General features: G+C 56.7%; 1 protein-coding gene across 1 annotated transcript; it reads left to right on the top strand.

The window, feature by feature from the left end:
- Positions 1 to 5,845: 5,845 nt before the first annotated feature.
- CANT1 (calcium activated nucleotidase 1) lies at positions 5,846 to 21,414 on the top strand. Its single transcript, XM_074343831.1, has 4 exons — positions 5,846 to 5,988; positions 15,809 to 16,461; positions 18,187 to 18,390; positions 19,203 to 21,414. Exons 2-4 carry the CDS (start codon positions 15,831 to 15,833, stop codon positions 19,571 to 19,573), a joined length of 1,206 nt encoding a protein of 401 aa, XP_074199932.1. The 5' UTR covers positions 5,846 to 5,988; positions 15,809 to 15,830; the 3' UTR covers positions 19,574 to 21,414.
- The last annotated feature ends 526 nt before the right edge of the window (positions 21,415 to 21,940 follow it).

Below are 21,940 nucleotides of genomic sequence, written 5' to 3'. Positions count from 1 at the left end.
CACGTGAGCCAGAGTAGGGCCAGCAGGGACGTCAGCATTTCTCAGTCTCTATCGGGCCTTTCACTCCTTGATATGAAAACCAGACACGTTCGCCGTCTTATACATGAGCTCTTTCGCAACAGCTCCCCTGCCCACCCTGCATCCCGATAGCTGCCCTGGGCTTCCCGGGAGCTGCCCCAGGTCAGGCGGGTCTCCATCCACAAACACTGTGTCAGACTGATCGTTCTAGCATCTTATCCTATGAAGGGAAGAGGAAGGATCTGGCCTGAGAAACACAACTCTGCTGTGACGATAACGGTTTTCTGTCTGTTTTTGTTTCTCCCCAGCTCCCCTGGTCTCGCCAATCCACTTGGATGTCCTGCCTGCACTTTTTGTTTGGTCTGCACTCCTCCAGGCCTCTCCCTCAGGCTCCACCCAGACAGGAGATGCTGGAAACAGGGACGAGGAGCCTCCTCCTTGCCTTGGAATTTCTTCTCCACCTCTGCTCCGCACCTGTCTGCCTTGAAGGCTAAGAAATCGAAACAGAAGGAGGAGGGTGTGCATTTCAGACATCCACCCAGCATACCTTCGCACCAGGGTGAGTTGAAGATCGTGGAGATGGAAGAAGAGTGAGGGTTCGGGGCTGTGGAGAGACCCTGGCAGCCAACCTGCCCTTGCGGGAGCAAAAGGACACATGGTCCTGGTCCTCCATGGCCCTGGAGAACTTTAAGGACACCATGGCAAGATTAAGTACCTGTGTCGCCCCTGGGGATGTGGCTTCAGCGGCGTGAGGAGACTCGGAACCGCTCGAGATCTTCAGCATGTGTCTGAGGTTTGGCACACCCTCCATCCCTGACAGGAAAACACAAAGATAAGCACGTCTTCGTTCCCGTGCGTAACTCGAGGGGCATTTCCTGGTCAACAAGACCCTGGCCCAGCACACTGGCTGACCTCCGACCTTCCCCTAATTGCTCTGTCCCCAGACAACCTTCTCAGCAGGGAGAGGGCAAGAAGAAAGCGGAAGGAGGCTGTGTCTTCACGCACCCCCTGCGGGACCTTTGTCCTCTTCGACGCTGAAGGATTCAGGTCTTTCTCAGAACTCCTGTGAACTGGGAAGTCCCTGAGGGCAGTGGGAAAGCTCTCTGTGGCCCTACCCAGGAGACTCAGGCCTGGGAAGGTCCTGGACCGATACCAGAACTCAGCGCAGGGACACGCAGCTTGAAAGAAAAACCCTGGAGATGGAAGATGTGTTCTGCTCTCTTGCCCCACGTTGTGCAAGACAGCTTTAGCGTTCAAGAACTGAAAGACAGCTACCTTTAACATAATTCCAAGACATGCACTTGGAGGCCCAGTACACAGCAGAGCTCTAGAAATACAGCCAAACAGCGAGCGCCCCTTCTGGCAGCATCTGGCTTGTCCTAACGGGAGGCTTCGAGTCCTCGGCCTGGGGTTGCTGCCCTACCTTGGGGGCACCTCAGTCTCCTTGTCTCTGAAGCAGAGCTAGGTCCAGGATCTCTCACCTGGAGCCTCTGAGGTCAGATGTGTTCAGAGTGGGGTGCAAGTGTCACTAGAGCATCTTCCCAGCCGGCTTTGGGCGGGGCCCCTTCATCCGACCCTTGCGTTGTCTATAGTGGGTTAAATGAAGGCCATTCCTAGTCTCACAGCCATTCAAGTCACATTGTTCTGTCAGATTCGTTCGTGCCAAATTCAGGGGAACACGAGGTTTTCAGAGCTTTTTGCATTTAGAGGATTTGGGGTAAAGCGAGTGAGAATGTTCGTTTTTAACTATCAGTGTTATAAATGTCATCTTCTCCCCTCTCTCCTCTTGGATAGAGCCCCCATAACTCCCAAGAGTTAGAAAGAGATTACTCATTTTTCTTGAGGCAGAAACTTGGGGGTGGGGGTGATACTCACCATGGCGACAGAAGCCTGGGGTTTCCCAAGATTTTTGTGAGAAACAGAAGGCTCAGAGGCGTGGGAAGTCAGAGAATGGGAAGGGAATCTGAGTATATCTCGGGTGGTGCCACCAGGCCCACAACTCAAGCCAACAGGCAACTGGGCAAAGAGTCACGAGGCTAAGCTCCCGAAGAAAGCAAAGTCAGCCCTCAAGAAAAGAAATATTACATCCTGGAAACACGGAGCTAGCCGGGGCCCTGGTGACCCTTGGTCGGGTACTTCCTCACTGCTTTAAAGTTGTAAGTAGGAAAGACGGTGGATTTGGCAATGCTTCGTTCTCTCCACTGTGGTCATAGCCACCCCCACCAGCAACTGGGGAGGAATGTTCTCAGCAAAGATCTTGTTGGACAGTCCCAGCCAGTGCTAGGGACGAGAGTCGTGGCAAAAAAACACAATGTTAACAAATCAGAACCCAAAGCCAGCAGTGGTGCCTGGGGAAGATTTCATCAGCCCTGCGATGGGTCAGAGGCCAAGGCCAGTCAGAACCATGAACCCCCCTCCCCCGAAGAGGTCTGTCTCTCAGGCTCCCAGGACAGCCTCAACCATGCCTATTCTGGAATTCCCTGGGAACCCACACCTCCTACACAAGGATGTCTGAGCCAAACTCCTTAAGTTCCCCTGGATGTTCCCAAGTGGCTCCACGTTCTCAGACAAGGGCAGCTCATGGGATGTAAAACCCAGCGGCTCACCACGGGGGGAGGGGGCCCATTCCTGGAATATCCGCCCAGAGGCAGCACACTCCATGCCCTCCGTGGTTTGGCTGTTCCGTCTCTCCTGGGCACGTCACGAAGCTCACTCTGCCTGTTTCCTCATCACTGGAAAAAACGACGTGACCTCGGTTAACGTCTGCAAGACTCTCGGTTCCGGATAAGCCCGGCCTGTCATTAGCGGCGCTGTGATTTTTTTCCCACTTCGGCCCTAGTGGTCTGCCTCTCCCGGCTATTTTGGGCCGGGCTGCCCGACCATCCCACTGTCAAGGGCAGAGACTGGTATTGCAAACTTTTGAATTCCATTCCAAAGGGTAGCGACAGGCAGGCTCAGATGGTGGCGTCCCACTGCCAAGGGATGGGGGTGGGAGAGTCTCCGTGGAGATTTGGAGAAGGAGCCGAGATGGAAACTTGGCCGCCAGACCCAGCCTCCCTGGCCGCCGGCCCACCCTCATTGCTCCCCGAGGGCGCTGCCGGTGTTCTGGAAGGCTCGGGGGCAGGTGGGACTCGGGTTGGCAGCTGCGAGGACAGAACAGGCTAATCTGCTTTAGGGTCGTCATCCTCACACCCGGAGAGGACACTCCCGCTCCAAGGAGTCAGCTCTGGACTCCATGCAAAGATGGGCGGGCAGGGATAAGATTCTACACTTGCCATTTTGTCTGTTTTTTTTACCCTTCCTGTGCTTTCAGACTCTAATCAAGCCATTTCATGCCCCATGCCTCAGCTTCTCCGTCTCTCAACGTCTACCGCCCTGTTTTGGGAATTCCTTTTCAGCACTTGCAGTTACACGAAGACAGAGGACTAATTAGGTAACACCACTTTACTGGATGCACAAAATGGGAGGGCCCCCTGGTGGACTGCACAGTTCTAAGCACCTAACTCTGAAATGAATGAGCCAACCAGTAGACACACGAATGAATGCTTAAAAGGAAGACTTTTTAGTCTTTTATGCAGAAACACAGGAGATAATTTCCAGGAGAAGGCCACGGTGATGTCTCTGATGATGCAGAGAAGATGAGGACAAGGAAAATCAAAGGAAAACCTGGTTGGACATGACCGTGGAGTCATTGTTGACTGGGAAGAGAGCAACATCATGGCACAGCCTCCCGGGAAGGCAGCGTCTATTCCCTAGAGGATGCAAATCCCCTCTGATCTAGTCACCTTTCTTCTAAAAATGTATCCTATGATACACTTACACTTGTGCTCAAATAACCAAGATATGCCCCAAAGCATTACTGTAATGTAGAGAAATCACAGACACCCTAAAAGGACATCACAAGAATCCTGGTAAAATAAATGACAGGACATCACATGGTGGAATAGCACACACACAGCTCTTCAGAGAGGGAAGCAGCTTCCTATATAATGATATGGAACAAGCATTAATGGGAAGTGAAAAATTACAAACCCTATTGAAAAACATTAAAGAAGACCTAAGTAAATCAGAAAAGCATACCATAAAAAAAAATTCTCAGTTCTCTCCCAATTAATCTACAGGCTCAAAGTAATCCCATTCCAAATCTCAAGAAGTTGGGGTGGGTGGGATGAAGGGGCTGGGGGATTGCAACATTTGAAGGCTTATTATAAAGAGGTGGTAATGAGGACAGTTGTATTGGAGCCACTGTGAAAAATTATACCAACACAACGTAATAGAAAGTCCCCAAGCAGGCTCATGTGAACATGGAAACTCGATCTATGACAAAACTGGCTTTGTATCAGATCAACTGAAAAGGATGGATTTTTCCCTGAAAACAGCACTGAAGTTCTGTGGCATCTGCAGAAGAGAAATCTAACCAGAAAACATAAGAAGTCACTCAGTAATCAGGCAATGAGAAATCACTTAATGCCATCAGTTGGTGAAGTTAATACACCTGATAATATCTGTGGCGTGACCCAATCTCTCAGCCACTGCAGACAGTTTTATTTCATTTTTGTAAAAGTTATAATAGGCATATATTTTATTTAGGGATACACACTTACTTGCTAAAGTTATAAAATAAAGCACGAGAATGATTAATACAACATTCAGGAGAGTGATTACCTCTTGGGGTGGAAGGGAGCTGGGAACGGGGAGGAGTAACAAGAAAGCTTTCAAGATAACAGGGCTAATGTTTTATTTCCTAAGCTGGTAAGCATATATAGATATAGGTATCTTAATAAATGAAAGATTTGAATAATTTAAAATAATAATAGTATATATGGTGTGTCGTTGGGACTCAGCTTAGCATGATGGGAAACAGATGAATTCAGGAAGGGTTGACCCCCCTAGAAAAATGCAGAACCATGTTTAGCATATTTCCATTTGGCTTTATTTTTAAAGGTAATTTAATATATGTGTTTATGATTGGTTTGTGTGTCATAAAATATCTCTAGGAATAACCACAGGAAACTAGTAACAGTGATTGCCTCTGGGCAAGGAATGCGGAAAAGGGTAGCGGAGAGGGTTGTTTTTCACAGTGCACCGTTTATATAATTTGAATTTTTCCCTTGTGCATCTGTTATTTAATGAGAGACCCAAGGTGTTTGCAGGCAAGCAAAGGCTGAATCAGGTGCAGACCAGAAGAGCACTGAGGCACCCTCCTCGTCAAGCTCTTGGGTTGACGCTCCACTGCTACTGGGCTTTTTTCAGGACTTCTAAAATAGGTACACTGCAGGACTTGGGAGTGAGGGGCAGGGATGCCTTTTAACACTTCCATTAAAACAACTTGGGGGCTGGTGGGGGAGACTGGCAAAACCGATGAATCAGAGACCCTGGTTAGTTGATTGTAAATCAGAGGCACGAAAACCTCCACCCCATCCCCAGCACCTTCCTCCTAGGACACCACAGCCTGTAGACCTGTGCCCTGATCTTTGGAAATTGATCACCATTCCGATGTGGCCAACTGGAAGAGCCAAAGAGAGGGGCTCTCTGAGAATGAGGGTGGCAGAGAGGAATCCACGCTTCTCTGCCTCCAGGCGAGGGGCTCCTGTAATTTCAGCTAGAGGAATGACAATCCCTTCCCCATAGCCTTCATCCCATGCGCCTGCTATTTTCGCTTGGCCGACGATCTTGAATAACGCAGTGGAGAAGACCTGCGGGTGGGCAGCGCAGACTTCGCGCCCTTCCCTCTGGTCCATCCCCTGGCCCGCAGCTCCTCCTCCCAGACCCTCTCGCCGAGCAGCAAAAACTACAACTCCCAGCAGCCCCTACACGCGCCCGGCGCGCCGCCGCAGAGCAGAGGCTGCCGGGAGCGTGTTGCCCGGAGGCGGGGCGAGCTCGCCGGGCGGAAGTCGGCCGCCAGCTGGGTCCCGGCACTGCCCGCCGCGAGGCCGACCCCCCGCGGGCCCCGGAGCCGTCCCGCACTGGGTGAGTGACCGCCCGCCCACGGCCGCCGGGGCCTGCCGACCCCTCCGACCCCGCCGCGTCCCGACCCCGACCCCGCAGGTTCCCTCCCCGTCTGACCGAACCGAGTCCCTGCCCCCTGACCCGCTGACTGGGGTGGGACGCCTCCCTGACTCTGAGAAACTGTCCCCGTCTCCCATCTGGTGGCGGTCACCTCCCCGCTCTGACTTGTAAGGCTCTTACGTCGTCTGACTTGCGGGACACCTCCCCCCTCTGACTTGGGGGCCTCATGACCCCTCTGACTAGCGCGGGACGCCACCCCTCTGACTTGCAAGACCCTTCATCCCTCAGACTTATGGACACCTCCTCCCTCTGACTACGATGGAACATCACCCCCTCTGACCCTGAAGGACAAATTCCCTTCCTGACACCTCTCTATCCCTGAGGACAACCCTTTCCTGCCCCCTGTGATTTCAGTGCCCCTGCTCTGACCTCCGCAGGGCCTCTCCTGACCGAGTAGGGAGCCCTCCCCTCTCTGGCTGGCACTTTGTCACACCTGCAGCCGGCCAGCCTTCCCCACCCCAGCAGGCCTTCCTCTCCTTCCCCTCAGCACAGCTTACTCTCCTTCCTTTTGCACCCAAACTTTCCACCCTCCCCTCCTTCCCTCCCCGCATCTGGTCTGGATGGGCAGTAGCCCTGGGGACAGGCACCTCCTTGGCCATCCTTGCTGCTTGCTGCTTGCTGCCTGTCCCTTGCCCTCTGTATCCCTAGGCTTGGCAGGCCCCTACACCTGTGCTCACCCTTCTGTCTACCGGACACATCATTTCCCAGGCACGTTAGTGTCTCCCAGGAGACCGGTATCCCTTAGCACTCCAGCTCCGGCCCCATTTCTCATGCCTGTCTGGGGGTACATGCTTGACATCTTTTCCTACCATGTTCTTGACAAATTACAGGTTTGGGAGTATGTGTCTGCTGATGTCGACTGAGTCTTGCTGGCTCTTCAGTATAAGGACCAGAACTTGACAGAAGGGTAGGGTCATGGGGGGTCCCTGGAAAGGAAGTGGGTGCTGCAGCCCTTCAGGAGCGGTGGGGTCTCTGCAGGCTCTCCCTTTGAGGAGCTTGACTGAGAAGGGTCTTCCTAGGCTGGGCTGTAGCCCCTCCCTTACCCCAGCCCCACCCCACAGGCCGCTCAGTGGAATAGGCCAGCCTGAGCCTGTGGGCCGGGTGGGGCTCCTCCCAGAGCAGCCAGTGCCCCTCCCTGCTGGACTCAGTGAGTCCTCTATTCAGGCTGAGGCACAGGGATGGGCCAGCCTCCCCATCCCTCTGCACTTGGTAGGGGTGCCCGGTCCTGCACAGCCCAGGGTGTCTTCTGGGAGGGGACTCAGATGAAGCGTGGATTTGTTCAAGCACTGTCACAAGGCCACTGTAGTGGTCTGGGGACAGGATTCTCAGTCTCCTCACTCTTTTTCTTGTCCCAGTTAACTTGATCATGGGACTTGCTGTGACATCACAGGGTGGTGGAGGAAATCCCATACTTGGCAGGTGTACAGGTTCCACTTTATGCCACCCGTATGTTCCCTTGGTTGAAGTGTAGATCTGATCGTTTGATTCTTTCTGTCAGCTGAAAGTCTCCTTTCTTCCCCTTAAAGATGCACTCCGAACGTACTTCACGTCTGGTTTTCGTAGCCCACAGCAGCACTGTAGACGTGTTGGTCTCGGCTGCTGGTACTTGAGGGAACTTTTATGTGCCAGGCCTCCCCGAGCCCCAGAGGCAGTGAGGAGGGACCCAGGGTGCAGGGCCAGCAGCTCCTGCCTGGAGCCGTGTTCACCCCACTCCCTGAATGTGGCCTTTGAGGTGAGCCCTTGCAGGCTCCCGCAGACACACGGCCCTTTCATCTGGGTCTCAGGACTTCCCGGGCAGCAACGTGGCAGCCTTCTCAGCAACCATGCGGGACTGGTGGATAAATGCTCTAGTGTTTTCTCCCTCACAACCAGGGTGTCCTCGGGTCTGGGAGTGCAGTCCAGAGTCCTGAAATGGACCCACACTGGGACAAGGAAGTCATTTCTCTTTTGTCCAGGCGTTTGTGGACTGGTCCCTAGGGCTCTGGGAAGAAAGAAAGACAGCGATTTCTCTTTTCCCTTTAGTAACTCTCTGGCCTGTGGAGATTCCTGGAAAGCTCTTATTAAATGCCAACATTGGAGGAATCTAAAACTTTTATATTGATTTTTAAGGACTTCTTTGTTGACTTCCCTTTTCATTAGACCAAGGTGATCAATTAGGGAAAAAAATAATCCTAATAATAGAGAAATGTGTGTGGGAAGATGTTCGGTTTTCTCTTGTCTACTTTTTTTTTTTTGGATCCTCCTTGTTTATCTGTGATAAGCCCAGTCATTAAATGGAACGTACAGCTTCAGGTTCTGAAGCAGAGCCCTCCTGTCCGTGTTCAGCCTGGGGAGCAGGCCGGAGGCGAGGCAGGAGTAGGGCTCCAGATGGCAGTGTGCAGCCCTGGGGGCCAGACCGGATACACATGGCGAGTGGCAGTGTCGGGGTGAGGAGGAGCTCGGAGCCCGCCCACAAGGGCTCCGAAGGGTCCTGAAGGTTGAGTGATTCCCAGCGATGCCGCCCACTGAGGAAGGTGGGAGAGAAGATGGGTTCTCGCAGGTGCAGCTCCACTGTCAGTGGGAGCCAGCCCTGATTCGGGTTGATCGTAGGGTGATTGTGTTCCCATATAAATGGGCTCTCTGGGAATCAACCCCAGTGAAGTGTGGTGGTGTTTGGGATGTTACTTTCAATTGGGAAGGTAACTTTGTGCTAAAAATCCTCCAAGTTTAACGTTGATGGTACAGCTGAAGCCCCTGCAGCCCCGTTATGATGGAATGAGTGCAAACTGTGGGCCATCGTGACGCCCCAGGGACAGAGCCATGTGTGAACGACCCTGCCCCTCAGGAAGAGCTGGAGGTTCTTTCTCTGTCTCCCTCCTTGTGGTGGGCAGAAAAGTGGGCCCCCGAGATGTCCACATCCTGACCCCCGGAATCTGCGAACGTATCACACACATGGCAAGGGCGGAATAAGGTAGCAGATAGAATTAAGGTGGTTAATCAGAGACCTTAAAAAAGGGAAGTCAGCCTGGATTATCCAAGTGGTCCCAGTGTAATCCCAGAGTCTTTAAAAGTGGAGGAGGGAGACCAGAGGAATTCAGAGGGAAATGATGCCACAAAGACAGAGGGGCGCAATGTTGCCGGCTTTGAAGGTGGAGGAAGGGGCCACCAGCCAAGAAATGTGGGCGGCCATTAGATGCTGGAAAAACCTAGGAAACCGATTCTCCCCTGGAGCCTCAGGGAGGGACACGGCCCTGATGTTAGCCCAGTGAGACCCGTGCCGCACTTCTGTTTGCGGTGTTTAGGCTGCCGAGTCTGCAGTGATTTGTTAGAGCTGCGTCGGAAAACTAATTCCCTCCTCTTGGGTGGTGACGTGAAAACCAGCACAGCGGGCAGGAGAGCCAGTTGTCTGGAACCGCATTTGACTGGATTCAGCAAGCAGCTGTGAGTGCCTGTTGCCCTTGGAGTAGGGGGTGGGGGGACCTGCAGCCTCAGCCGTGAGGGAAGTCCCCCGCTGGGAGGAGTGGCCTCGGTGGTCCCTGACGGACACACTGGGCTCCTGTGACCTTTTCCGTCCTTCCTGGTGTCCGTCTGCTGTCCGCCCCTGTCCAGACTTGAAATGGACTTTTCTAGTGCAACCGTCAGCCCTGGAGAGTCCAAAACAGAAGAGTGCGTTGAGTCAGGTCACATTTTCAGGGAGCCTGGCCCACTTCCGGAGACACATCAGCAGCGTTCTCTGAGATGCTGGCTCGCAGGGGCTTCGAAGCCCTTGGCCCCTGTCTTTGCCGCCCTGAAGTATTGGTGATGTCAGCGGGATTGGCTCTTTACTTTCTCACCAGGAAGCGCCCTTTGGCCATGAGCAGAGCAGGAACTCCGACACCAGCCTGCTGTTGGATAAGGCTCTCTGGGGCGGTTCAGAGACCAAGGAGGGCAGTGGAGGCAGCTGTTCTGCAGGAGCAGAGGCTGGGAGGAGAGGGAGCGGGAAGAGGGCCTCCTAGTCTCCCGCCCCCTGTCGCTTCCTGCCCTCCTGGATCCTGAAAGGGAGGGGTTTGCCCTGGCAGCTGTGGTTAAACCTGTTTGCCCTGCCACCTGTCACAAGCAGTTCCTGGAAGAAGCCACAGAGGGAGACCCTTGGCTGTTGGCTGGGTCGGAGGTCGCTGCCCATTTCCGTCTAAGCCGTGGTAGAGTCCGATGGCAAAGGCCCGAGGGTGCCCCGTGAGGGTCGGGGTGTCTGAGCCTGTCCTCATTCTTAACCGTCACCTGGCTGGAGGGGCTGCAGCTCCTGGGGTGGGGAGACAGTGTCTCCCTGGGCGGGCAGCAAGAAATCGTGCTGCTCCCCTGGGATCTGGGAGCCCCTGGCAAGGGGACAGACCCAGACACCATGTCTGGCTGTTTTGTCTGTTTTCCAGGGAAGTCTTGGTTTGACAGAACCAGAAAAGCATGCATGTCATTGAGCCATTCTTGACACCCTCCCTAGAGAGACGGGCCGGGGAAGGAAAGTAGGACTCGAGCCTCCTGGGTGGTTGTCGCTCCTTGACAACCAGGAACTTCTTTCCGGGGATGTTGCAGTGTGGCTGGTGCAGGAGGAAGCAAGCTGGCAGGAGAGCGGTCCCCTGGGGCTTCTGAGCAGGAGAGGACTTGGGTGCAGGCTCACCTGAACAGGTGCGCCGAGCCGGCCAAAGAGCCCGTGACTCTTTACTGTGGCGCCTTGGTTCTGATTTTCCTGATTATATAAAATCACCCGTTATGCTGCACGTGGTGGGGTTGACACAGCTGTGGTCACCGTAAAGCAAACATTTAAACTGTTTGGAGGAGTGTGGGCAAGGGGAGGCCTCAGACAGGCCCTTCCGGGAATGGCTCCTGCCCCTTCACCTCTCACCTGCAGCTGACTCGTTTCTGTTGGTTCTCGTGGGTGGCAGATTTTTGCTTTTGGTTTTTAGTAAAAATTCAGGCCCTCGCTTGGCACCAGGCCTCCAGCGGCAACAAGACACTACAGCAGCCCGCCATCAGTTTTAGTTGATAAACGGCAACGTGTGGCATGTCGTGAAAAGGCATCGGATTGGAAACATTCTTTTGTCCAAAATAAAAGTAATGCCTTGGGGTCCTAAGGAGGGATGGAGACCACAGCTGGGCTTTGATCCAGTGGGGAAGCTAAAGGGATTTTCTGGAAGCAGCCCGAGTTCAGGCACTGAGTGCAGTCGAATGACTGAGCCCCAGGTGTCCTTAGGTCTTGGGAACCATCCTGGCTGAGCAGAGCCCCTTCCCCGCTGGGGCTCAGAGCTGAGTGGGGAGGCTGTGACCGGACCTTGCGGGCAGGCCGGGCCGCACCGCGGCTGAGCCTCGTCCCTGGGAGGGGCCCCACACAGGCGGCGCCGGGGATGCGGGGTGCGCTTGTTTCCCCGGCTGCTGTAACACGTCACCGCGGGCTTGTTGGCTGAAGACAACACCTGTGTTCTCATAGTTCTGGAGGCTGAAATCCAGTGTCTTGTCACTGGGCTGAGATGGCGGTGTGGGCAGGGCCACGCTCCCTGCGAAGGCTCCAGGGGACAGTCCGTCCTCGCCTCTTCCAGCTTCTGGGGGCCCCATGCGTTTCTCGGCTGTGGTCGCATGGCCTTCTCTTCTTAGTCATCACGTCTTCCTCTGCCTCCCTTCTGTGGGGGCACTCATGACTGCGTTTAGGGCCACCTAGACAGTGTCCCCATCGCCCTGCCCTTCACTTGCTTACACCTGCAGTGTCTCTTGCTGTGGAAGGGGACGTCCACAGCTTCTGGGACTCAGCCTGGGCGCCTTTGGGACCAGTGTCAGCCCCTCACAGGAGGGGTGCTCGCTGGTGTGGGGGGAGCGCTTCACCATAGACACAGGGCAGGAGGGGAAGGGGCAATGGAGGCACGGCTCTCATGGGACAGCCAGGGACTTCTAGGTGGTTCCACGTGCAGGGATTGGCAGCTGGAACATGGGGCTGGAAACAGCACGGTGCTGTGCGCGGGGAGCGCACGCTGCTTGTCCTTCAACAGGAGGGCACCAGGCACTAGTAAAGATTCACTTTTTAGGAAAGTCTTTCTCTCAATTGTGTGGAGGATGGTTGGAGAGGGTCTAGACCTGGGGTCTGCACACTCCCTGTGGAGGAATCAGCTTTGCGGGCTGAGCAGTCCTTGACTCTGCAGGATCTGCCAGCTTTACGTGCAGGGCCGGGCCCTCCAGGCCGATGGGTGAAGGTGCTGGTAAAGTGAGGAGGGAAGCAGCCGGACAGCAGTGGGAGGGAAGCAGCCGGACAGCAGTGGGTGGTCAGCGCCGAGTCCTCCCAGGTCCAACCCCGCCGGCCACAGCACTGGGAGGCCCGCACACTACTTGCACAGTTTACACGTGGAGAAACGGAGGCCCAGAGGAGTGACTCACTTGTCTGAGGTCACGCAGCTGGTAGGTGGCAGAGCTCAGGTTGGACCCAGACAATCTGGGTCATCAGGACCCCAGGGTGGGACAGGACCGGGGCAGTGGGGGTGGGAATCCAGAGCCAGGTGCGGACGGGTGAGGGGACCTGGCACCTGCCGGACATGAGGAGGTGAGGGAGCGATTTTGACCTCTGCCCTGGTTGACCGCTGGTGGCTGGGAGGCCCTCAGCCAGCAGTACATTCCTGAAGGGCCACCTGTTCCTGGGGCAGGAGGCTCCGCAGCTGGGCTGCTGGCCTGGAATTTGGGGGAAAGGTTCGGGCTAAGAGGTGTGGATTCAGAAGGAGAAGAGGCGGGCCGCAGGGAAGGAGGACCGCAGGCGGGTCACCACTTGTGTCTCCGTGCCTGCGGGGAGGAGATGGGGCAGGACACCCCAGGGTTGGGGTCTTGGGGCTGTGCCCCAGGAGCAGGCCTGCTGGGGGGTCATCTCCGGGAGCAGAGGCGGACCCCGGCATGGAGCACCCAGGAGGGACAGGAGAGTGAACCTTGGCCAGGGTGGAGAGGGTGGGGAGGGACAGAGGTGTCACCGAGTGGGGATGGGCTCTCCGTTCATTCCTAGATTCACAGGGTCCCCGTTCACCCACAGCATTTACTGGGCACTTTCAGTGTATCTGAGAGTGTAATCTGGGGGTGGAACGGTGGCTCGGGGGGAGATCTGGACAAGCACAGGCTGAGAAGGACCCAGAAGAGCAGCAGTGCCCGGGAGGCGTGGGCGCCTGCATGGCTTCCACCAGCCCCTGGCTGCTGATGGCAGCTGTGGAGTTGGCCGGGAGCGGGCGGGCAGGAGACGTGGTGGCAGTGAGGGTGGCAACTCAGGGATGGAGAGAGTCGACCCGGGGTAGGGAGGACGACACATCGCAATGGTGATACCTCTGCGCTGCCAGGTGCTGTGTCCCCTGAACCTGTAGCTCTGTGACAGTGGGGCCGCTCCACCATCAGGGCTGGGTCCCGGGCTGTGGGCTTGCAGTGTAACCAAGCTGGGGCTTGGGGCCAGGGGCGGAGGGGCTGCTCAGGAAGTGGGTGTACCTTTCCTTCCTTCAGCAAGTGTGCCCTGGCTTGCCCGGCTGTCAGCCAGGAGTGTGGGCTCACCCTGGGCCAGCCCCTGCCCAAGGAGTGAAGGCAGAGAGGACATGATGACATAAGACACTGAGGGCAGTGGGGAGAAGCTGGATGCTGCGGGAAAGGGTGGGAGGGCACAGGGTTGGCAGAGAGGTCCTTCCGAGGAGCTGATATCTTTAGAAACCCTGGATGGGGAAGTCAGGCAGCCGTGTGAAAAGTGCAGGTCCGGGGCAGAGGGACAGCTAGCCATGCCCTGGGGGACGAGGGAGGCGGCGTGGCTGTTCGGGTTGGTGTGCAGAGAAGCTGGCTCTCTGAGGGGTGAGGGCTGGCGGGGTCTCGGACGTAGCCGGGGTTTGCTCACGAAGCAGGCAGTGACACAGCCCATGGACTCACTTGAATAGCAGGTGTCGCTGGCTGCGGGGCACCAGTGGAGGTGGGCGGGGAGTGGCTGCAGGGCGGGAGGGAGGCCGTGCGGTTCCGGTGAGAAGGGCTGAGGGGGCGGATGGCTGGATTGCTCCGATTGCTCAGGCCGCTGAGGGAGGAGGTTCTCCCTAAGGAGGGAGCTGTGGTGGTGGTTCCTCTGCCTTTGCCTTTCGAGGTGGTGGTGGTGGTTCATGATCTTTTGTCCAGAAGAATGCATCTGCTGGGGTTTCAATGGAAGCTCTGATCTGCCCCACGCGATGACAGCCGTCTTTCAGCACCGCCTCTTCCTGGGGGAGGATGTAGGGGCAAATAGGTTTGAGGAGAGAGGGGAGTAAGACTTGTGTTTAGGACGCGTGTTAGAAGCCCAGGCGGAATTTTGCCGAGGAGCTGAGGGGTACGGCTGAGGGCGCGGGCACTGGGCGGCTTCGGCTCAGCAGCGCTTTAGAAGCCTTGGTTTGGCGCCGGCAGAGGAAGGGCCGAGACTCCGGTTTCCCCTGCAGAGGCCTCAGCGACCAGCTCCGTGGCAGCTTGGGGGGCTGCTTCCTCAGGGAGGAGGGCGCAGGGGCCAGCACCTGGAGAGGGGGCGGGAGGGGCTCCGAGGCCCCTTTGTGGGCCCCCTGCATCTTGCTTGCTCTTTAGAGGTTGCTTCTCTGCACTTGCCCCTGTGGCCAGAACCTAAGAACCTTTCCAAAAAGCGAGGGCAAGGGAAGGCCTGGCTTCCGTGTGGACCTGCTGCCTTGGGGCTGGGCCGTCTGGTCTGCATGGGGCATCCAGGTGGTGCAGAAGCACCACGCAAGTCCCCATGACCTTCCCAGCTGCTGCCTGGTGGGGGGAGGAGCATCTGCCTGTCCGGGGTCGTTTCGGGGACCGAGGCAGACCTGTTCTGTGGCCCGAGGGAAGTGTCTCAGGCTGGGACCTCCTGAGTTACAGCCAAGGGCTGGCATTCTGCTGATTCTACCCCAGGACTGCTGTGGCCTCGCTGAGCTGCTGGGGACAAGAGCTGCTGTTCCTGGCTGCCACCGGCCCTGGAGCTCTGCCTCGAGGCCACGCCAGGCGCCAGCAAGCCCAGCTGTCCTTGCAGCAGGGGCGCTGACAGGCTGGGCTCCTGGGTGTCCAACCCTGGTCCCTCAGCCGTGCACATCACAGAAAGGCACTGGGGACAGGTGTTGCCAAAACCAGAACTGTTTCTGTTTGGCTTGAATATGTTTTATACTAAAAATTGTATATTACAGAACCCTAACCCAGGAGGAGGTTAAAAACCCACTGACTCAATGAGCATGTGTCTGCTCTGTGCACTAGGAGCTGGGACACACATGGACAAACTGATAACTGTAATGTGATGTTGGGTGGTGACAGATGCCAAGGAAGGGGCTGGAGGGTGCCGTCAGGAGCAGAGCCATCAGGGAGGGCTTCATGGCTGAGGTGACCTTTGATTAAAATACAGACCTGTACCCTCTCTGTTTTCCTGCCCCACCTGACCCCCACCTTCCCTCCCACCCCTGCCCTCACTCGCTGCTGTTTCCTCTTTCCCAAGACTGCAGAGCACCAGCCCACACAGAACTTTCTCTCTCTGAGCTTTCTGTCTTGCCCGCTGGGACAGAGGAGATGGAATAATTTTGCTTTGGAGGGACTTCTCATCTTACTGAATAAGAGGGAACAGAGACACCACTGGAGACACCACTAGAGACAGGGTTTAGTTAAGCCACGGGAGTAGGGGCGATCGCGGTGTCGAGGCCTCAGACCTGCACCCTCATGAAAGTGGCAGGTGCCATGCCTGGCGGGTCGCTGACCTCTCCCCTCTCTCCCTGGGTTGCAGGTCCCGTCTGCCCTTCACTCTGATGCCCGTGCAGCCCTCCAACCCCCCGGAATGGAATGAGTCTATGCACTCCCTCCGGATCAGCGTGGGGGGCCTTCCCGTGCTGGCGTCCATGACCAAGGCCGCAGACCCCCGCTTCCGCCCCCGCTGGAAGGTGATTCTGCCATCCTTCGTGGGCGCTGCCGTCCTCTGGCTGCTCTACGCCCACCGCCCGCCTCCTGGCCGGGCCCCCGCACCCAATGCCCACAACTGGAGGCTCGGCCAGGCGCCCGCTGACCGGTACAATGACACCTACCCCTTGTCTGCCCCCCAGAGGACGCTGGGCGGGACTCGGTACCGAATCGCCCTTATCGCCGACCTGGACACGGAGTCAAGGGCCCAGGAGGAAAACACCTGGGTCAGTTACCTGAAGAAGGGCTATCTGACCTTGTCAGACAGCGGGGACAGGGTGGCTGTGGAGTGGGACCCCGGCCACGGGGTCCTGGAGTCCCACCTGGCGGAAAAGGGGCGGGGCATGGAGCTGTCGGATCTGATCGTCTTCAACGGGAAGCTGTACTCTGTGGACGACCGGACGGGGGTTGTCTACCAGATCGAAGGCTCCAGGGCCATTCCTTGGGTGATTCTGTCTGATGGTGATGGAACTGTGGGGAAAGGTAAGTGGGCCGCTGTCCCCGGGGCCGAGTTGCAGTGCCAGAGGACAGGTCAGGGCTGACCGTCAGCTGGCTAGGTTTACACACGTGTGCAGTGAAACAGCCATGGGTCCAGAGGGAGGGGACATTGGGGAGAGCCATGAGACCTCAGACTGAAGTGGTACCCCGAGGTGTGAGCCTCTGCTGGGGAACAGCCGGGGACCCTCCAGGAGAAGGGCTGGGCTCCACCACCACTGCTCTCATTGGCCCTCAGGAACGAGCCCCTTTTTGCATCTTAAACGGTGTCTGGAGAGCACGCTGGGACTGTGTCCTCCACACATCTTTCCTTTAAAGCTAGGGGGGTGTCAGGTCTTCTCATTTGGAACCGAGACTTTATTAAAAAGCAAACTTCTCCCTTCTGAAAACCCAGCAGAAGGAGGGTCTGTGTGTGGGCAGCAGTGACCCCCGCCTTGAGTGGCATCCAACCTCAGACAGCAGCCATGGGCCGTCCACCAACTCTGCTGTTGGCCAGCAGGCGGGAACAGAGCTACAAGGGGTCACCTGAGAGCCCAGAGCGGTCAGTTGGGGTGGCAGGAGAGGTGACACAAACTTCTGTGTGCACCTGTGCTCTCAGGCGGATCCGCACCTTCTAGAAGGCTAAACTCCACTGCAGGCATCTGAGGTCAAAGGTAGAATCACATTAACTCTCTGAGCCCTGCACCGGCTGCCGGTCCCTCCCCGTGACCCTCCCCTGGTGGTAAAATCTCTCCTGCATTTGCCCAAGGCTGGGACAAGTTGGCAGGTTTTAGAGAAAATGTTGGTTGCCCATTGCTTGTCTTGACAGTCCGTGGTTAGGCCCCATCTGGTAGCTCTGTTTGCCCCTTGGAGTGGGAGGAACGTGAGGCACAGGGAGCCTGGGGTCGCCCTGTGCTCAGGTCACCCAGGGGGAGCAGCGAGAAGTGCCCTGGAGCCACCTGCGGACAAGCGCCTCACGGGGCAGCCCCGGGGCCAGCGAGGGGCTTGGGAAATGCTTGGGAAGCAGGCGCGACTGAGAACGTGGTGTACGAGCAGGTGGGAACATTCTAGAAGAACAGAAGCACCCCCATAGCCTTCCAAACTGGGTCCCCAGCAGTAAACCTGTCTGAGGAGATACGCACGCTGGTTGGCATGGCCACCGTGGGCCCCCACGCCAGGCCCCTTGCTCAGCTCTGGCCGCCGGCATGTACTTCGCCTGGGGACCTGTCAGGTGTGACAGCGAGGACAGCAGGCTGTCTCCGTGACACTTCCCTCGGGTGGGGCATAGTCCTGAGGTGGGGCTGACAGCCTGAGAAACGAGGATCCTAGGAGCTTCAGAGTGGAGCTCGGGCCTCTCGGGGCTGCGGGGCCGGTGACGCAGCCATGCCGGAGCAGGTGCCCACGGAGAGTTCCTGCACTGAGTTTGGAAGAAAAGCACGGTGGTTCCCGGAGGACAGGGAGAGGGAGGTGGTGCCCGTCTGCCCTACGCGAACCCCGGGGGATTGCTCTAAGGAGAGGGGCCCAACTGCCAACCCCTGGGGATGGAGCTCCCAGCCAGGCTGGCCCGTTCCCTGCTCCTGTCGCTGCCCCGAGTCAGTCCAACATAGGTGACCTCTGACACCAAAGGCCGCCGGGCTGAGAGGCTCTTTTGCGCTTGCCTGACCGGACCCACGGGAGCCAGGCTAGCAGAGGGCTGGCTGTCATCTCACACCCGCCCTGTCTCCCTGTCCCCAGGCTTCAAAGCTGAGTGGCTAGCCGTGAAGGATGAGCATCTGTATGTGGGCGGCCTGGGCAAGGAGTGGACCACCGCCACAGGGGAGGTGCTGAACGAGAACCCGGAGTGGGTGAAGGTGGTGGGCTACAGGGGCAGTGTGGACCACGAGAACTGGGTGTCCAGCTACAATGCCCTGCGGGCCGCCGCTGGGATCCGGCCACCAGGTGAGATCCCCGGGCCCCGGGGCGGGCACTGAACAGGTGGGTGGCTGCGAGTGTGTTTGCTTCTTGCTTGTGTGATGGATTGGCTGTCTCTGATGGCTCCTCCTGCCAGGCCTGTGGATTCTGGGGTCAGTGAGCCATTTTCTTTCTCTCCGACTCACCCTGACAGACGGCCCCTGTGGGCTCGGGCTGCAGCCCTGTCTGAGCGTCCTGGCTGCTCCCCTGGGGTGGGGCCTCGCACCTAATGCAGTGGGAGCAGGTGCACGGGACTTTGGTTCTTGTCTTCGCTTCATGGAGTCTTGGTTTGTGGTGGGAGCTGTGATGCTTGGAGTGGCCCGGTCCCCTCTAGTCTTGGGGGACGTGACTCTGAGGACAGGGCTTCACCCCCAGACAGGCTCAGTTTCCATCCTTAAACACAAAGGGAACGTGCTTCCTTCTCAGCTTCGAGCTGGCCTCTCCCCACCTGTCCTGATCTGTCTTCACAGATCAAACCTGCATGTTCCTGTCGCTCCCTTCCCCTGGGTTCTCCTCTGTGCCCCTTGAGTAGCACCAAGGAGTCAAAAGACAGACAGACCTCACAGCCACGGCTACTCAGCGGCGCTGGGAAAGCCAGGAGGCAGGGTGGCTGGGGAGATTACGCCCGGCCCCTCGGTCTGTGCTGCACTCCTGGCTTGGTTATGCTGGACAGTTGGAAACAGACAGACGGAGACCTAAGGAGAAGATGCCGGCCGTGCTGCTTGGGCCCGGGCCACCCCGCCTGCAGGACTGGGGGAGGGCGGGGCAGGGCAGCGGGTGACCGGCCCCTGTGTCCCCAGGCTACCTCATCCACGAGTCCGCCTGCTGGAGCGACACGCTGCAGCGCTGGTTCTTCCTGCCGCGCCGGGCCAGCCATGCGCGCTACAGCGAGAGGGAGGACGAGCGCAGGGGGACCAACCTGCTGCTGAGCGCCACCCCAGACTTCGGTGACATCACCGTCAGCCGCGTGGGCGAGGTGGTCCCCACGCACGGCTTCTCCTCCTTCAAGTTCATCCCCAACACCGATGACCAGATCATCGTGGCCCTCAAGTCCGAGGAGGACAGTGGCCAGATCGCTACCTACATCATGGCCTTCACGCTGGACGGACGCTTCCTCCTGCCCGAGACCAAGGTCGGGAGCGTGAAGTACGAGGGCATCGAGTTCGTTTAGGCTGAGGCGCCAGGACGGGGAGCCCGGCCGGGACGGGCTGTTAGAAGCCCTGTCAGGCCCCAGATTCTATAAAGACCCGAGGACTGCACTTTTATGTGGTGTTTAGTTTTGCCCTTTTTTTTCCTTTTTCTCGGAACTCTGAGGCGTGCCTGGTTTAGAGATTTCCAGAATAGGAGCTCAGCCCAGGGTGTGTAGTGCAGCCTGAGACGCGGCTCCGCAGCAGGGAAGGGCCGGTTCCGGGCCACGGCCACGCGTGTCCCTGCGCTGCCATCTGGTGGCAGAAGCTGGTCGTTGCAGGAGTCTCAGCTTGAGGACCCCCCTCTTTATCTCCCCCTTTCTTTTCTTACCATTTGTTCTTTTGTTCAATAAATATTTCCTGAGCTCCTACTGCGTGTCAGGCAGTGTGCCCCCCAGGGGAACAAAACAGTGAGGCTGAAGTGGGCCTGCCTGCTTGGGGCCCGCCCCTTCTCATCCTTCCTGTGAACCTCGGCCATTAAATCCGCCCCTGCAGGCCCTGGAAGAGAACGTGTTTACACTGCAAGACATCACAGGGCTGGGTGAGCCAGGCAAGCCCCCAGAACGGTCTGCCCCACGTGCTGCAAGCTGGGCACGGGCCCCCGTGTGCCCCCCGAGCCTCACATCAGACACCTCCATTCAGGTGACCGACCCGTTCTCCCCTCTGGGGGAATTTGGTGGCAGTGTAGCACTCTGAAATTTTAATTATTAACTTATATTAATTAAAGCAGTTTCCCTTCTTATGAAGTGGAACCGCCAAACCTTATCAGAGCAAAGTCTTGCAGTTAACAAATTCATTCCTCTCAGTGGAGGAAGTGATAATTATTAAGGCGGGTTTTCAGGCATTTCTGAGTCCTTGGCCAAAGGATGCAAAGATAAGGACAAAGATGCACTGCCTTTTTCTAGCAACTATCAGGAGTTGTCAGGCCTTTAAGTAATTTAATGAATGAGTTGAATTTTTATCTCCTGGCTCAAGCCTACACCCAGCCCCAGGCGCTGGGACTCCTTTACCCTGGCGCTTGTGGACGAGGCCTGCCTGCCCTGTGTTTTCTGTCCTGGCCTTTATTCCTCCTCTTCCTGATGGGAGCTTTGTAGCCTCTTCTCCCTGGAAACTCTTTGCACAGACCTTGGCGTATCTTAATCCCTGCGGTCTCTCCTCCACTCTCCTGGGTAAAGGCAGAGGGTTTGGGAGAGAGGTCAGCCGAACCCAAGCCTGGAAGGACTGTCGCCATCAGCCCACTCACCCAGAAGCTACCTCACCCCTCAGGAGGATGGAGGCTCCTGATGGCCGGAAGGGCCGTCCTTCAGGCTCTGGCTGTTCCCGGGGGGCCCCGTCTCACAGACTCCCCGACTCCCCAACTTTAACACGGCCGCTCAGAGGGAACCTAGGAAGGAGCCCTCTCTCTTGCACTGGTTGTTCCTTCGGCTATAAGACAAATAGCAAGAAATGGAAAACAAGCTTTTGAATGTGACACGTTTCTCTGGAACTCAGCTCCTACCAGACGTAGCTGGGAAGGCCCACGTCTTTTCTGACTTTGCCCAGCTGGCCTGAACTGCCTCCTTGATAAACATCCATGACATTAAGGCTGTGTGATCTTAAAAACACAGAGATGGAATTAGGAAGCTTGGAGGTCTGGGGACAGTCACTGAGTTGAGACCCTCTGCCCAGGTACCCAGAAGTACCATTTTCCCATGTGATTTTTAAATATTCTGAAGCTAGACTTCCCTCTCCACCCTCCCCTCTATTTTCGCTGCTGTAAGGGTAATGATTGTGTTCCTTCCTACTGGAGCCATTGTTTTGTAAACAATAAAATGAGTTCTCTTTGTCTCTTGGTCTGTGTGGGCTGTTGGTGGCCCCCCAGGGAATACAGAGCTGGCGAGCCTCATAGGCTGAGTGAAGGGTGCGCCCCCTGTTGGGGTGAGAAGGGATCCTGGCAAGGAGCAGGCCAGAAGCATTCTTGCCACGGGAATTCATGGGAAAGGGACCCATGAACCTCTGCAGCCAGGAGCCTTTCTGGAAACTGAGTCGTGCAGTCCAACTTTTCCTAGAGTCTGAAGATGCTGTTTTGGTCAAAATGGTGAAGAAAATAGGCTCTGAGGTCACTGCCAGGTACCAGTCCTGGCTCTGACACTTTCCAGCTGTGTGACCATGGGTAGATCGCCTGACCTCTCTGTGTGTCAGTTTCCTCATCTGTGAGAGAATGATCATAGCGGAGCTCCTTCACAGAGCTATCGTGAACAGTAAACAACACCCTTACACAGCAGGGACTTAGAAAATTAGTTGACACTTACTTAGTGACCCTGGGCCAAGCAACAATGAAGATGTGGGGTTCTTTGTGATCCTCGCAGGAA

The sequence above is a fragment of the Camelus bactrianus genome, chromosome 16, assembly GCF_048773025.1.
Source record: "Camelus bactrianus isolate YW-2024 breed Bactrian camel chromosome 16, ASM4877302v1, whole genome shotgun sequence".
Classification (NCBI taxonomy): Eukaryota; Metazoa; Chordata; class Mammalia; order Artiodactyla; family Camelidae; genus Camelus; species Camelus bactrianus.
This window is presented reverse-complemented; position numbering and strand designations above follow the sequence as displayed.